The sequence below is a fragment of the Theropithecus gelada genome, chromosome 9 (assembly GCF_003255815.1).
Source record: "Theropithecus gelada isolate Dixy chromosome 9, Tgel_1.0, whole genome shotgun sequence".
In the NCBI taxonomy this organism is placed as follows: domain Eukaryota; kingdom Metazoa; phylum Chordata; class Mammalia; order Primates; family Cercopithecidae; genus Theropithecus; species Theropithecus gelada.
The window spans coordinates 84,219,336-84,237,076 of NC_037677.1; the positions used below are offsets into that span (position 1 = coordinate 84,219,336).

The 17,741-nt window shown below is 41.5% G+C and overlaps 1 protein-coding gene across 1 annotated transcript in view; it reads left to right on the forward strand.

The window, feature by feature from the left end:
- Nucleotides 1-17,741, forward strand: part of PAPSS2 (3'-phosphoadenosine 5'-phosphosulfate synthase 2) — an 87,677-nt gene that overhangs the window by 64,113 nt on the left and 5,823 nt on the right. Inside the window, exons 9-10 of the mRNA XM_025397084.1 lie at nt 2,346-2,551; nt 16,809-16,944. Coding sequence (XP_025252869.1) covers nt 2,346-2,551; nt 16,809-16,944 — 342 coding nt within the window. The remainder of the gene's footprint in view (nt 1-2,345; nt 2,552-16,808; nt 16,945-17,741) is intronic.

Here is a 17,741-nt window from a genome sequence, read left to right on the forward strand (position 1 = left end):
AAGTAGAGACGGGGATTCACCGTGGTCTCAATCTCCTGACCTTGTGATCCGCCCGCCTCAGCCTCCCAAAGTACTGGGATTACAGGCGTGAGCCACGGCGCCCGGCCAAGTCTTTTTTTAATTAGGCCTTTGACTGATTGGATGAGGCCCACTCACATTCTGGAGGGTGCTCTCTCTACTCAAAGTCTACTGATTTAAATGTTAATCCCATCTAAAAAGTACCTCCACTGAAACATCTAGAATAATGTTTGACTAAATATCTGAGTACTGTGTCCTAGCTAAATTGATATATAACATCAACCATCACAGTTTCTGTGTGTATTTTTTCAGTAGTTTTCCTTTCTCTTCCTTTGCGGTCCAGCTGTCATTTGACATTTCTTGCTGCTGAAGATGTAGCTTCTCTGAATACCACATTCGATGCCTTCTAATTTGCTGTGCTGTATACTGAGAAATCAGAACACCCTGTTTATTTAAATTCCTCTTAAAGCAAGAGACTCAGCATAATGGTGAGAGGGGCTTAAAGGCCAGAGAAAGCGCATGTGCGTTAATGACTTGATGTCATTTTTCACTCCTCTGTGTTTCTGGACAGATGATTCTCAACTGTGGTTGCGCTAGCAAGACCTGTGATTCCCAGATAAGTGAGATTACCAGTCTCTTCAAAAATATTTAGGAAAGAGGGAACAGGAGGGGGAGAAAAAGGTGATTTTATTCCAAAGCCACCATGAATAACATCAGGACGACTGCTTGTTTGGGATACCATAGATTAGTGGGTTTGTTTTGTTTTTTTGAGACAAGGTCTTGCTCTGTCACCCAGGCTGGAGTACAGTGGAGTGATCAGGGCTCACTGCAGCCTCATACTCCTGGGCTCAAGTGAACCTCTTGCCTCAGCCTCCTGAGTAGCTGGGACTACAGGTGCATGCCAGCATGTCCAGCTAATTTTAAAAAACATGTGTATACACATATATATGTATACACACACACACACACACACACACTTTTTGGTAGAGATGAGGTCTTGCCATGTTACCCAGGCTGGTCACAAACTGTTGGCCTGAAGCCATCCTCCCATCTTGGCCTCCCAAAATGTTGGGATTATAGGTGTAAGCCACTGCACCTGGCTGAAAATACATTTTTACAAGTGCATGAGATGGGTACAGAAAACAGAATGAATAAGATCTAGTATTTGATAGCACAACAGGATGACTATAGTGAATAATAATTTAACTGCTGGGCGTGGTGGCTCACACCTGTAATCCCAGCACTTTGGGAGGCCGAGGTGGGTGGATCATGAGGTCAAGAGATCGAGACCATCCTGGCCAACATGGTGAAACCCCATCTCTACTAAAATACAAAAATTAGCTGGGAGTGGTGGCACATGCTTGTAGTCCCAGCTACTCGAGAGGCTGAGGCAGGAGAATAGCTTGAACCCAGGAGGCAGAGGTTGCAGTGAGCCAAGATTGTGCCACTGAACTCCAGCCAGGTGGCAGAGCAAGACTCTAAGAAATAAAAATTTAAAAAAATTAGCTGTACATTTAAAAATAACTAAGAGGATAATTGGATTTTTGTAACACAAAGGATAAATGCTTGAGGTGATGGGTACCTCATTTACCCTGATGTGATTATTATGCATTGTATTCCTGTATCAAAATATCTTATGCACCCCATAAACATATACACTATGTACCCATGAAAGTTAAAAATTAAAGAAAAAGGTGAATGAGATATTACCCAGATTGTAGTTGATTAATATTAAAAAAGAGAAACATACAACTGTCATAAGTAACTTATTATACAAAAAATGCATACTCATTCCCATAGATTAATATCAATTATCTGATTTTTTTTCTGTCTTTTCAATTCAGTGTGTTGGTATGCAGATAGAGCCTAAACAGATAATGAAATAAAAGACTTGCTTGACGTTCTTATGAGGTTCTTTTCCAAGAAAGACTAGAGAGTTTTGTTTTGGTTTGTTTTGCTAGCTTAATTTTATTTAATTGGGTTTTGGAAAACTTTAAACTCCTTACTGCATTGAGGTCAGGACTTAGATTTGAAAAGGGAACCCACAAAGAGGTGTGTCCAAAGTTAGATCAGTTTATGGAGGCCACCTCCATGATTTGAAACTCAACCCACTTTTCACATATGCTCCATTTGCTTTGGGAAGCCCTTCAAGGACTTGTCATCATGGAATCTAGAGAAACTGGTGCAGCTAACACAACTACTTGGATGTGGGTCTTAATGCTTCTTGAAGGAAATGTTTGGAAGGGGCATTGTGCACATTTGAGTCATGCTTCACGGAAGATGCACCTTGTGTCTAGTTTTCATGCATCACATGGCTCTTTCCACAGATGGCGTGATCAACATGAGCATCCCCATTGTACTGCCCGTCTCTGCAGAGGATAAGACACGGCTGGAAGGTTGCAGCAAGTTTGTCCTGGCACATGGTGGGCAGAGGGTAGCTATCTTACGAGATGCTGAATTCTATGAACACAGAAAAGAGGAGCGCTGTTCCCGTGTTTGGGGGACAACATGTACAAAACACCCCCATATCAAAGTAAGTCACAAAACCTTTGGAAGGGCTTTCTTGATCTATTTCAACTGAGAAGAAAAATAACTCTTTAATTCCTTTGCAAAGGACGTAGAAAAACTGGGATTAGGTGGAAGAATGTACTTCTAAGGTAGGGTTTGCAGGCTTTGCCTTGGGAGATGTTTTTAGAAAGGTGCAAAGAAATGTCTTTCTGTTTGAGGTCTGGTCTCAATGATCTCTTGAGTCCTCAGATTCTGCAGTGGCTGGCATCCTCAGCTAAATGGAACCAGGTAAGTAATTTAGTCTGACAACATGAGTAGAGGAACAAAATCATAGCTGTAGCTATGCACAAAGCCATAACTAGAGCTTGCAGCCCTGTCCATCTTGAAAATGCACAAGGAAAATAAATATCTTCATAAAGAATGGGCCCAACCAAACACTGGAACAAGAACTCAGAGTTCATGCTCTGTGGCTAGTGAGGGGGTCAGTGATATTCTCTCAGTAAACACAAATCAGCACAGATAGTGGCAGAGTTTCCAGAGGAAAGATACACATTTTTGTCACTGGATTTTTAAAAATTTATTTTATTTATTTATTTATTTTTTGAGACGGAGTCTCGCTCTGTCGCCCAGGCTGGAGTGCGGTGGCGCGATCTCGGCTCACTGCAAGCTCCTCCTTCTGGGTTATGCCATTCTCCTGCCTCAGCTTCCCGAGTAGCTGGGACTACAGGTGCCCGCCACCACGCCCAGCTAATTTTTTGTATTTTTAGTAGAGACGGGGTTTCACCGTGTTAGCCAGGATGGTCTAGATCTCCCGACCTCGTGATCCACCCGCCTCAGCCTCCCAAAGTGCTGGGATTACAGGCGTGAGCCACTGCTCCCGGTCCGTGGATATTTTTAAGATTGAAAAAAATGTGTTCATCTGATAGGATCAGGTAGGGTCTATCATGCCTAAAGGCAAAGTACACTAACTCCTCAGATTCCTTCACAGCTTCTAATTACTGTTGGCGATGGGGTGGTGTGGGGTTTTATGAAGTTGCTGGCTGTGGTTCATTTCCCACAAAGAAAAATAAGTGAAATTGAATGCTAAAACCATCCCTCATCCAAGATAAGAGCAGTAGGGTGGAAATGAAAAAAGTCATATACTACTAATTTGACTTCTCAAATCTCCTCCCAGCATGTCCCTTTCAGCATGTTCACAGGAAGAGAGAGCACTGTCAGACCCAGGAGACTCTAAAAAGCCTGGGATTAGACAAGGCATGCCCTCCCTCTGGGCCTCAGTTTCTTTATTTATAAAAGGAGAGGCCAGGCTGGGCGCGGTGGCTCATGCCTGTAATCCTGGTACTTTGGGAGGCTGAGGCCAGCACATCACCTGAGGTTGGGAGTTCGAGACCAGTCTGGCCAACATGGTGATACCCTTTCTCTACTAAAAACACAGAAATTAGCTGGACATGGTGGCAGGTGCCTGTAATCCCAGCTACTTGGGAGGCTGAGGCACAAGAATTGCTTGAGCCCAGGAGACAGAGGTTGCAGTGAGCCGAGCTGCCACTGCACTCTAGCCTGGGTGACAGAGCGAGCAAGACGTGGTCTCAAAAAAAAAAAAAAAAAAAGAGAGGCCAGACTCAAAATAACTGTAAGATCTCTTCCAGCCTCATGGCCCTGTCAAAAGATAGGGCTTCTTTTGGCCTTCGTTTTTGTTACAAAATGTTCCAAAATAGGAAAGGCCTTTTTAAGGTCCCTGTTTGTGGCCTCTGAAGGCCTTCTCTATCTGAACACAAAAGTCAACGGCAAGCAAAGCAGCTTTTTCATTTATTTATTTATTTTAAAAAAATTATTATTGTTTTTTGAGATGGAGTCTTGCTCTGTCACAATCATATAGGTTTGGGATTTTATCTTTACTCAGTGACTGAAAGAGTAGCAGTCATTTGGTTATGGTTATGTCAGCTCAGATATTTCTACCTTTTGGGTCTGATATTCACATACATAGGACTAGCACTAAAAAAACCTGAAGAGTTTCTTAAGTGATTACAGGCATAGCTCGTTTTACTACGCTTCACTTTATCGTGCTTCACAGATTTTGCTTTTCTTTCTTTCTTTCTTTTCTTTTCTTTTTTTTTTTTTTTTAACAAATTGAAGGTTTGTGTCAAACCTGCTCTGAGTCTGTGAGTGCCATCTTCCCAGCAGCATGTGCTCATTTTGTGCCTCTGTGTCACATTTTGATGATTCTTATGATATTTTAGATTTCTTCATTATCGTTATGACCTGTTCTGGTGATCTACGATTAGTGATCTTTGATATTACTATTGTAATTGTTTTGGGGCACCACAAATTGCACCCATATGATGGCAAACTTAATTGATAAATGTTGTGTGTGTTCTGCCTTCTCCACTCACTGGCCATTCCCCCATCTCTCTCCCTCTCCTTGGGACTCCCTATTCCCTGAGATCCATCAGTATTTGAATTAGGCCAATTAATAACCCTGCAGTGGCCTCTAAGTGTTCGAGTGAAAGGAAGACTCACACATCTCTCACTTTAAGTCAAACCTGGAAATGATTGAGCTTAGTGAGGAAGGCACATAGAAAGTTGAAATAGGGCTCAGGCATGGTGGCTCACACTTGTAATCCCAGCACTTTGGGAGGCCAAGGCTGGCAGATCACCTGAAGTCGGGAGTTCGAGACCAGCCTGACCAACATGGAGAAACCCCGTCTCTACTAAAAATACAAAATTAGCTGGGCATGGTGGTGCATGCATGTAATCCCAGCTACTCGGGAGCTTGAGGCAGGCGAATCGCTTGAACTCAGGAGGCGGAGGTTGCCGTGGGCCGAGAGAGCGCCATTGCACTCCAGCCTGGCAACAAAAGTGATACGCCATCTCAAAAAAAAAAAAAAAGAAAGAAAGAAATTTGAAATAGGCCTCCTGGGCCAGTTAGCCAAGTGGTAAATGCAAAGGAAAAGTTATTGGAGAAAATTACACACAGTGAGCAAGCAAATGATAAGGAAACAAAGCAACCTTATTGCCAATGTAGGGGTCACGGGAAAACTTCCTCTTCGCCCCCTGAAGTTTTGCTGAAAAGGCAACCGACAAAAGGCAGGTTAATAAGAAAAGGCATCCAGATTTATTAGTGCACACAGGGGGAAAATCGCAGAGTGATTACTCCTTACCCCTGATGGGGTAGAGAAGCTTGTATACCATCCTGAGATTATAGAAAAAATGAGGGCTCAGAGGATGGCCAAAACCAGGTTATGGCAGTAAATTAGGTTATGCTGGTAAGAGAGGTTATGGGAGGGAGAGAAGGCCTAGGTAGCAAAGATGGTCGTGTTATATAGATGACATGAAATTTTAAAGGTAAATGTTTCTTTCAGACCTTTAAATGTGTCAGAGTCTCAGTTAATGTTTCCTAGACCCAGCAAGGGAAGGCCCTTAGAGAGAGCCTGGCTGTATCAATGTAGATTTTCTCTTCAAATGCAAATGTCCCCCACAAAAGGCAGATTTTTAGCTATTTTTGTATTTTCCAGCCCTTCTGAATAGCCATCTTAAACTATGTCAAGGAAATATATTTTGAGGTAAAGTATTTTGGTTTCCTTAACAGATATGGAGAAGGTTTGAGTGGTCTTGTCCAACTAGCTACAACATTCCCTTAAGCCAAAACACCTAATTCAGAGCAAAGCCCTAACTCTCTTCAGTTCTATGAAGGTTGAGAGAGGTGAGGAAGCTGCAGAAGAAAAGTTGGATGCTAGCAGAGGTTGGTTCAAGGAGTTTAAGGAAAAAATCCATCTCCATAACGTAAAAGTACAAGGTGAAGCAGCAAGTGCTGATGTAGGAGCTGCAGCAGGTTACCCAGAAGATCTAGCTAAGATCACTGATGAAGGTGGCTACACTAACAACAGATTTTCAATGTAGAAGAAACAGCCTTCTATTGGAAGAAGATGCCACCTAGGATTTTCGGAGCTAGAGAAGAGAAGTCAATGCCTGGCTTCGAAGCTTCAAAGGACAGGCTAACTCTCCTGTTAGGAGCTAGTATAGCTGGTGACTTTAAGTTGAAGCCAGTGCTCATTGGCCATTCTGAAAATTCTAGGATCCTTAAGGATTATGCTGAATTTACTCTTCCTGTGCTGTATAAATGGAAAAACAAAGCCTGGATGATAGCACATCTGTTTATAGCGTGGTTTACTGAATATTTTAAGCCCACTATTGAGACCGACTGCTCAAAAAAAGGTTCATTTCAAAATATCACTGCTAATTGACAGTGCACCTAGTTACCCAAGAACTCTGAGGAAGATGTACAAGGAGATTAATTTATTTTCATGCATAACACCATCCATTCTGCAGCCCACGGATCAAATAGTAATTTCAACTTTCAGGTCTTATTGTTTAAGAAATACATTTTGTAAGGGTATAGCTGCTCTAGATGGTGATTTCTCAGATGGATGTGGGCAGAGTAAACTGAAAAACTCCTGGAAGGGATTCACCTTTCTGGATGCCATTAAGAACATTTGCGATTTGTGGGAAGAGGTTAAACTATTGACGTTAATGGGAGTTTGAAAGAAGTTGATTTCATCCTTCATGGATGACTTTGAGGGGTTCAAGACTTCAGTGGAGGAAGTAACTGCAGATGTGGTGGAAATAGCAAGATAACTAGAATTAGAAGTGGAGCCTGAAGTCACTGAATTGTTGCAATCTCATGATAGAACTTGAAAGGATGAGGAGTTGCTTCCTATGGATGAGCAAATATATTGTTTTTTTGAGATGGAATCTACTCCTGGTGACGATGCTTCTGAAATGGCAATAAAATATTTAGAATATTATGTAAGCTTAGTTGATAAAAACAGTGGCAGCCTTTGAGAGGATTGACTCCAATTTTGAAGGAATTTCTACCATGGGTAAAATGCTATCAAACAGCATCTCATGCTACAGAGAGTCAGTTGATCTGACAAACTTCATCGTTGTCTTATTTTAATAAATTGCCACAGCCACCCCAGACTTCAGCAGCTATCACCCTTATTTGTCAGCAGCCATTAACACAAGGTAAGATCCTCCACCAGGAGAACGATTACAACTCTTTGAAGGCTCAGAGGATCATTAATATTTTTAGCAAAAAGGTATTTTTAAATTAAGATAGGCTGGGCGTGGTGGCTCACCCTGTAATCCCAACACTTTAGGAGGCCGATTGTTTCAGCCCAGGAGTTTGAGATCAGCCTTGGCAACATGGCGAAACCCTCTCCCTACTAAAAATACAAAAAACTAGCTGGGCTTGGTGGTGGGAAGATCACCTGAGCCTGGGAAGTCAAGGCTGCAGTGAGCTGTGATTGCATCAGTGCACTCCAACCTGGCTTATAGGAGTGAGACCCTTTCTCAAAAAAAAAAAAAAAAAAAAGAAAGTTTAGATGTATTACATTTTAAAGACAATGCCATTGCACACTTAATAGACTATGGTATCATGTAAACATAACTTTTAAAATGCACTGGGAAACCAAAAAATTTGTGTGACTTCCTTTATTACAATATCCACTTTATTGCAGTAGTCTGGAACTGAACCTGCAGTGTCTCTCAGGTATGCCCGTATTTTTTTCATCATTCCTTACAAGGTATGCTGGCAGATGGAACTCAGAATTTTAGAATTTCTTAGAAGCCAGGGAGAATGGTGGCATGACTTGTGGCTTTGACAATATTTTCAGTGACTCTGTACCTTCAGGTTATTAGAGGGACTCAATAAACATTCCCAGGGAGCTAATGGTGAGAAATGAGCTTTGGATAACCAGAGAGAGAAAGCCACTCACTCTGTAGACATTTTGTGCAAAAGTGAGAGAGATTGATGAAGATTGTTGAAGATTGTTACATGTACCAAACACACAAGTTTTATTGGCAAAATAATTCTTTTCGTTGTGTCCTTTTTTTTTAGCACTCTGAAACCCACAAAAACACTTTAACATTGGTTTTTAGAACCCCACAGCTTCCAAAAGTAATTACTTCCAAAAGTATAATCCTGGGCCTTATTCTCTTTCCATGTGGCACTGGGAATGATATTTGCAAGGAAAATAGAGTCACTAAGAAATGGTCGGCCTTCGTTACAGAGCTTCTCACCAACGTCATTCTTGACCTTCCATTCAAGGCATCCAACCCTCTGTTTGGTGTCACTAAATATAGAACCATGTGCCATGCGTTCAGATGAAATTATCACGAGGAGCAGGTGAAACTTGTAAAACTAATGCTTGCTGGGGCTTTGTTGCCTTTCATCCATGGCTCCCAAATATTTGTCAAGTAGTAATTATTTTTCACAGTGCTCTTGGTGAGGTAACTAAGAATCATCACTCCTGTTTTGCACTGTACATTTTCTTGTACAAACCAAGAGAACAGAATGTGACTTCTCAATGAAAGACAGGAAGGAGAGTTTATAGCCTTTAGCTCCATAATGAAAACCATATGGTAAGTTACATCAACAGAATCACCTGAGGAGCTTTATGAATCACCCATGACTGGATCCCATCCTCACAGATTTCTCATTTAATTGGCTTTGAGTCACATCTGATTATTGAGGGGTAGGTAGTTAAAGCTGCCCGTGATTCTAATGTGCTGTGAAGGTTGAAACTATTGAGTTAAATAATTGTTTGGAGCTATTTTCTTTATGGCTCCTCCTGCATATATCCTGCAAGTGCCTCAAACTCAACATGTTTAACCTCCCCCCAAGCCTGTTCCCCCTACTATGTCTCCTATCTTAGTGACAGCTTCACTATCCAAATGGTGGCCTGTGACCAAAACCTGGATGCCATTCTTGCTTCTCTCTTCTCCCCTTGTCCATTCAGTCACCAAGTCCTGCCAAATGTAGCTTTCAGGTATTGCTTGAATTCATTCACTTCTATTCCATCTTGGGTCAGTACATTTCAATTCTTCCCTCTCTCTTTTCTTACTCCCCCCTAATCTCCCACTCTTTAGCTAGAGTGAATTATTCAACCTTTCTTTGGAAACCCCTTTATTAAGATACAATTTACCGCAAAGCCTCTTGCCACCACCAGCCAATACATTCCCTCGTCCAGTCCTTCCAGAGCTGGTCATTCGATCATGCTCTCTCTGACTTTTGCACATACTCATCCTTCAACCTGGCACACTGTTTCTTCCACCTCTGCCTCCAGACCTTATTACCTCCTTTCAGAAGTCAGCGCTGACTCCCATGACACGTGAGCATGACTGAGTGCCCCTTCTTTGTCCTCCCAGAGTAATTTGGACTTGCCGCTTTCATACCTGTGATAGGTGAAACTGAAACGTCAACATGGGGGCCACTGATGAGAGGCAGTGAGTGCAGTGGTGAGAAGAATCTGGTTTGCAGGAGTCTGAGATTTGGGTCTTGGCTTTGATATGAAAGCTCTGTGCATTTGAACTCTGCCACTTCCCCTCTGTAAAAGTGCCTTCTCTTCTGAAAATGAGGACATTAAATCTACATCACCTCCAGATTCCTTAAAGCCCCAGATTCTGTGACTAGGATTGATATCACAGATATGAATGTGTGTGTGTGTATATATATATATACACGAGGAGTATATGTGTGTGTATGTGTGTGTGTATATATATTCTCCTCTTGTATGCATTAGTTTTTCTTCTCTTTGATTCTGTTCTCTGCACTCTTTCATCATGACCTTATCTTCCTGAACCCACCATTTCCTTCCTTCTTTCTGGTTACTTTCACTTCTCTCTGCTCCCTTTTTGCATTCTTTGTCACCTTCCCACCCTCAGCTGCTCCTCCTTTTCCAAATAGTGCATTCCCTCATCTCCAGATTTGCTTTTGAGTCTTCCTCTTCTTGGCCTCTTTGAGCCTATTTATAATAGCTTTCTTAGTCTTTACCTCAGTGGTTGAGCTTATCCTCTCCTTTATGCATTCTTGTGTGTAATTTTGAGCCCAGTTCCCTATTTGCTACTTCACTGGGCTGCTGAAACCTGCTCCTCATTCCTTTTCATGCATCCAGTTCTGCAAATCCTCTAGCTGCGGCCCTGCTGCTGTCTTTGGCAGGAAGCTTGAAAGGGGCTGGGAACTTCTAGGCCACAAAGTCCTGGGAAATTAAGCAGAGCCTCTGGATCTCCCTTCCTGACAGCTGTACACAGTTCTGGTGATAATTGGGCCACCTTAGGGATAGAGATGCACCTTGTCCCTCCCCATCCCAGAAATGCCAAACTCATAGTTTTAATGTTTCTCTTCAAACAGAAAGGTTTTTAGGCTGGATGCTGGATGAATTTGGTTTGATGCCCTCTTCACCAGTAGATAGAGCAATATAGGGTGGACCCCTAGTGTCCAGAATAAATGACTGCATCCTCAGGGGGGTTGGTGGTCAACTCTCAAAATTGTGTTGTGTTCAACTCTAAGCAATGAGGAGAAAGTATATGTATAGGTATGGATATTTGAAAATATTCTTGAATTATTTCAAGAGGCCATGAAAACACATACAAAAACCTCGCATAATTGCCTTCTGTCTACCCCAGGGTTTCTCAGCCTCAGCACTGTTGACAGTTTGGACTAGATAATCCTTCATGGAGAGGGCAGTTCTGTGCAATGTAGGGTATTTAGTGGCATCTCTAGCCTCTGTTCACTAGATGCCAATAGCACTTCAGTTGTCACAGTCAAAATTATCTTCAGATGTCAAATGTTACCAGGAGTGACTAAATCAGCCTCTGTTTAGAACCACTGCTCTATCCCAATACTCCACTCCCTGAACCTCTCTGGAATGCAGGTCATAGTAAACCCCAATATCTGGTCATAACGGGGATGTGAACCAGGCCCACCATCACTATCTTCGTGTCTTCCTACTAGGTGTTTCAAATCAGCTTTCTCTCACTCATTCTTGCCTCCCTCTTCTCTGTAACATTTCAGGTAACCAAGTTGTGTTTAGAAAGTGGTGAAAGGCCTATGGGGTTTGATTAGGGGAAGGATTGTAGAACCATTACATGTTTGAGGAGTAAGATTGGCTGTAAGTATGTAAGTATTTGTGTCAGTGACTACGAGAGACACACCTCTGTAACTGTGATTATACTTCAATACCAGATGGAAAATATTTAAACTTATAGGAAAAAACAAAGATTGCTATGTTTTCCTTTTCTTTTTTCTTTCCTTTTCCTTTTTTTTTTTTTTTTTTTTTTGAGACAGAGTCTCGCTCTGTTGCCAAGGCTGGAGTGCAGTGGCACAATCCCAGCTCACTGCAACCCTCCACCTCCCAGGTCCAAGTGATTCTCCTGCCTCAGCCTCCTGAGTAGCTGGGATTACAGGTGCCTGCCACCACACCCGGCTATTTTTTGTATTTTTAGTAGAGACGGGGTTTCACTATATTGGCCAGGCTGGTCTGAACTCCTGACTTCGTGATCCGCCCACCTCAGCCTCTCAAAGTACTGGGATTATGGGAGTGAGCCACCGTGCGCAGCCATATTTTTCTTTTTCATTAGTTTAACCATTCTTCAACCCTGGCTCACCCCTAATATTTGTGGGGTCCAGAGCAAGAATACAAATGGAGATCCATACATCATATTTAAAAGTTACATGTATAACTAACAAACTGCTAAATAAAATATGTTCGATCCTTCTACTTTGACAACTGTGCCTTGATCACAAACTGGAAAGCCAGGTTCAAATATAGACTTCTGGGCTCTGCATCAGAATATGCTAGTGTGTGGAGAGTTGGTCCTTGGCCTTTCACCAACTCTCCCTTCTCCTTCTATGCTTGGCCTCTTCCTGTGCTATGTGGGTCCTCTGGATTGATTTGTGGGCACCCCAGGCTGCATGGCTGAGCTCTCTCCACAACCTCCACAGACCCTCCCTGCTTGGCCCGCCTTCAGAACTAGGGCTGCTCTGAGTGTGTGGTCCACCCTAGAAAGACAGGTTGGGAGATGAAGCTCTTCTAGGCCCTAGCAGCAAGCTCAGAGTTGACTGGGCAGGAAATTCTAGAGTTCTGGGTACCCAGACTGTGATCAAAAGAGTAGGTGATGACTCTGGGTGGGTCTTCCCACCAAGGGTCTTCTTGCCTTTATGGGATGGACACAACAAAAGGGGGCCAGAATTGGGCCATCTAATGTGTGGGACACCATGAAGGTGGTTCTCCTAGAGGTCTCCAGGTGCTCTTCACACCTACCTTTCCTGAAGTCACATTTTCAGCTGAGACTGGGAATAGAAAAGTGATTGCTAGTAACCTCAGTGAAATCCTCAGTGAGTTAAAGAAATGGTGGTTCCTCTAAAAAAAAAAATTAGGGTAAAAAACAGAACATAAAATTTATCATCTTAACCTTTTGTAAATGTGCAACTCAGTAATGTTAAGTGTATTCACATTGTTGTGAACCAAATCTCCAGAACTTTGTCATCTTGCAAAATGGAAGCTCTATACCCATTAAACAACTCCCCGGTCAGCCATGGTGGCTCACACTTGTAATCCCAACACTTTGGAAGGCCCAAGTTGGAGGATTGCTTGAGCCCTCCTCCCTAGGAGGAGTTTGAGACCTACCTAGTTATCATAGTAAGACCCTGTCTCTACAAAAAAAATTTAAAAATTAGCCAGGTGTGGTGGCATGCTTGTAGTCCCAGCTACTTGGGAGGTTGAAGTGGGAGAACTGCATAAGCCCCAGAGGTAGAGGCTGCAGTGAGCTACTGCATGCCAGCCTGGGTGACAGAGCGAGATCTGTCTCAAACCAAAACAAAAATAAAAGCAACTCCCCTATTCTTCCTTCCTCCAGCCCCTGGTAACTACCATTCCACTCTCTGTCTCTATGAATTCGACTACTTTAGATACCTCATATAAGTGGAATCATGTAATATTTGCTTTTTTGTGACTGGCTTATTTCACTTAGCATGATGTCCTCAAGGTTCAGCCACGTTATAGCATGTGACAGGATTTCCTTCCTTTTAAAGGATGAATGATATTCCCTTGTATGTATATACCACATTTTATTTACCCATTCATCCATCTATGGACATTTGGGTTGCTTCCACCTCTTGGCTATTTGAATAGTGCTGCTATGAACATGAGTATACAAGTATTTCTTCAAGACCCTTTCATTTCCTTTGAATATATACCCGTAAGTAGGATTGCTGGATCATACGGTAGTTCCATTTTTAATTCACTGAGGAACCTCCATACTGTTTTTGATAGTGGTTGCACCTTTTACAATCCCACTAACAGTGTACAAGGGTTCCAATTTTTATTTTTCTATATCCTCGCCAACACCAACACTTGTTATTTTTCTCTTTTCTGTATGTGTGTGTGTGTGTGTGTGTGTGTGTGTGTGAGAGAGAGAGAGACAGGGTCTCTGTCACCCAGGCTGAAATGCAGTGACACAATCATGGCTCACTGCAGCCTCAACCTTCCCAGGCTCAGGTGATCCTCCCACCTCAGCCTCCCGAGGAGCTGGGACTACAGGCATGCACGACCACGCCCGGCTAATTTTTATATTTTATGCAGAGATGGGGCTTTACCATGTTGCCCAGGCTGGTCTCAAACTCTGGGCTTAAACAATCCACCTGCCGTGAGCCAATCCACAGTGGCTCATGATTACAGGTGTGAGCCACTGTGCCCAGACATTTTCTGTTTTTTTAATAGTAGCCATCCTAATGGATGGGAGATGATATCTCATTGTGGTTTTGAATTGTATTTCTCATAATTAATGATGCTGAGCATCTTACATGCTTTTGACCATTTGTAGATCATCTCAAGCTATGTCTATTCAAGTCTTTTGCCCATTTCTTAATTGGGTTAATTTTTTTGTCATTGAGTTGTAGGAGTTTTTATATATTCTGGATATTAACCCCTTATCAGAAAATATGATTTTCAAATATTTTCTCACTTTCTATAGGTTGCTTTTTCACTCTTATGTTCTTTGATGCACATATGTTTGAAGTAGTTGCAATTTTTTTTTTTGCTTTTTTTGCTCATGTTTTTGATGTCATGTCTAATAAATCATTTTCAACTCCAATATCATAAAGCTTTTTCGCTTCTATTTTTTGTAGGAGTTTAAAAGCTTTAGGTCTTACTTTTAGGTCTTTCATCCATTTTGAGTTAAATTTTGTATATGATGTAAGGTAAGGGTCCAACTTCATTCCTTTGCATGTGGATATCCAGTTTTGCCAACATTATTTGTTGTAGAGACTGTTCTTTCCCCCATTCAGTGGTCCTGGTACCCTTGTCAAAGATTATTTTTAAAAAATAGGGTTTAGCTAATAGTCTACGTTTAGCCTTACAAGTGAATTTAGCTACATTTTGCTGCTCTTTGGAGATTTCCTTTTGTTTTAAAATCAGATGTAATTGAAGAAGGCTGCTTCTTTTGAGAATTTCCATAGAAATTGTGCTCAACAATAATTAACCAGTAGAAAACAAGCTGTCTGATTTTTTCCCCCAGGGTCTCTAATTTAGGTCTTTATTGGAAATAGTCTAAGATACATCAGACTGTATTAGGAATGTACTAGCAGCAGTTCTCAAGTACGGTTTACAAAACTGAGGGTTCCCAAGATCTTTCTAGAGAATCCCCAAGCTCAAAACTGTGTTCATAATACTAAGACATTCTTTGCCTTTTTCTCTGTATTGACATTTGAATTGCTGGTACAAAAGCAATAGTGGCTAAAACTGCTGTCACTTTAGACTCGAGACAATGACAACTATATCCATAGTCACTGTACTATTCATCATCATGCACTTGCAATAAAAGCAATGCTAGCTTCACCTAAGACTGTTCTTGATGAAGCTGTAAAAGTGATGATTAAATCTTGGCCCTTGAGTCCACATCTTTTTAATATTCCATTACAAAAGAGGAAGTACACATTAAAGTACTTCTGCTACATATACCAATGTACAATGGTTGTCTTAAGGAAAAGTACTTGTACAATGGTTTGTGCTACAAGCAATACTGGCCACTATTTTTTTTTTTTCATGGATCATCATGTTTACTTGAAAGCATGAGTGATAAACTATGGTTATTCAGGTATGACTATTTGGTAGATATTTTTCAAACTGAACAAAGTGAACCTGATAATTCAAGGAAAACAGCTGAGAGTATTCATTGCCAATGATAAATCTTGAAATTTCAAGCAAAAAATTTTTGGAAAATTTTTATTCACCACCATAAGGTTGGCAGATTCCTAGTACTTAGAAAACTTTTTGATGAGACTAGTAATGATATTAACACTTGTGTGTTTAAAAATCCTGTAATAAAATATGTCAACATTTGGAAGACTTACAAACTCAGTGAACTAATAGTTTCTAATTCCAATATATAATATTGCAAAATCATTCATGGGTAAATGATTAATCCAAAGCACAATGGATTTTTAATGTAACAGAGTATGAAAAGTGCATTAATATGACTTCAGATTCCACAGTGCAACTTAAACCTTTAAGAAATTGACACTTGTTGAGTTTTGGTGTAGTATCAAATAAGAATATCCACAATTGTGCAAAAAGGCTATCCAAATCCTCTTCCCTTTTCTAGCTACCTACCTATAGTTGGACTTCCTTTTTATACTTCAGCCAAAACAATATATTACTACAGATTAAACGTAGACATAGATATGAGAATCCAGCTGTCTTCTATTAAGTCAGATATTAAAAAGATTGCAAATATGTAAAACAGTACCATACTTCCTACATTTGGGGAGGAAAATGCTTATTTTTCACTAAAAATGTTTTATATGTTAACAGGCAGTAGGTTGATTAATGTTAGCTTTAGATGTATTGGTAAATATTTTTAAATGTTCTCAGTTTAAATTTCTAATATGAAAAGTAATGATAGCTATAACCCACATAAACAAAAGCTCATGGTGGAGGGGGGTACTCAATAATTTTTTAAGAGCATAAAGGGGCCGGGCGCGGTGGCTCAAGCCTGTAATCCCAGCACTTTGGGAGGCCGAGACGGGTGGATCACGAGGTCAGGAGATCGAGACCATCCTGGCTAACACGGTGAAACCCCATCTCTACTAAAAAATACAAAAAACTAGCCGGGCGAGGTGGCGGGCGCCTGTAGTCCCAGCTACTCAGGAGGCTGAGGCAGGAGAATGGCGTAAACCTGGGAGGTGGAGCTTGCAGTGAGCTGAGATCCGGCCACTGCACCTCAGCCTGGGCGACAGAGCAAGACTCCGTCTCAGAAAAAAAAAAAAAAAAAAGAGCATAAAGGGTTCTAGAGACCAAAAAGTTTGAGAAATACTGTGCCAGAAATACTGAAGACTGAAGGCAGTTCTTTAACTGTAACCTGAGATTGGTCTAAAAGGAGAAAATTTTTCAGATAAAATAGAAATCACAATTAATCATTAGCAATCATAACAATATTCTTTCTAGATGGTAATGGAAAGTGGGGACTGGTTGGTTGGTGGAGACCTTCAGGTGCTGGAGAAAATAAGGTGGAATGATGGGCTGGACCAATACCGTCTGACACCTCTGGAGCTCAAACAGAAATGTAAAGAAATGAATGCTGGTATGTAAGTTGGCCTTAGTGCATTTTATTTATTTATTTATTTATTTATTTATTTATTTATTTATTTATTGAGATGGTGTCTTGCTCTGTCACCCAGGCTGGAGTGCAATGGCGTGATCTCAGCTCACTGCAACCTCTGCCTCCCAGGTTCAAGTAATTCTCCTGCCTCAGCCTCCTGAGTAGCTCAGATTACAGGCGCCCGCTACCACACCCAGCTAATTTTTTTATTTTTAGTAGCGATAGGGTTTCAACATGTTGGTCAGGCTGGTCTCAAATTCCTGACCTCAGGTGATCCACCTACCTCAGCTTCCCAAAGTACTGGGATTACAGGTGTGAGCCACCGCACCTGGCCCCTACTGCATTTATTAATACTCCTAACCACCCTCTGATTAAAGAATTAAGGATACCAGGAATCAGCATTTTCTTTAAAAGACAGGTCTCACCCTGTCACCCAGGCTGGAGTGCCATGGCATGACCATAGCTCACTGCAGCCTCAACCGCTTGGGCTCAAGTAATGCTCCCATCTTAACCTCACAAGTAGCTGGGACTACAAGGCACATGTCACCGTACTCTGCTAATTTTTAAATTTTTTTGCAGAAATGGGTTTCACTATGTTTCCTAGGCTGGTCTTAAACTCCTGGGCTCAAGCAATCCCCCTGCCTCAGCCTCCGAAAGTGCTGAGATCATGCCTGGCTTCAGTATTTTTATAGTTAAAAATAACCTGACAACATCTTCTGTTGGTATGTCTATAATATGGAAACAGTTTTATAAAGTTGTACTATATATTAGAACCATAT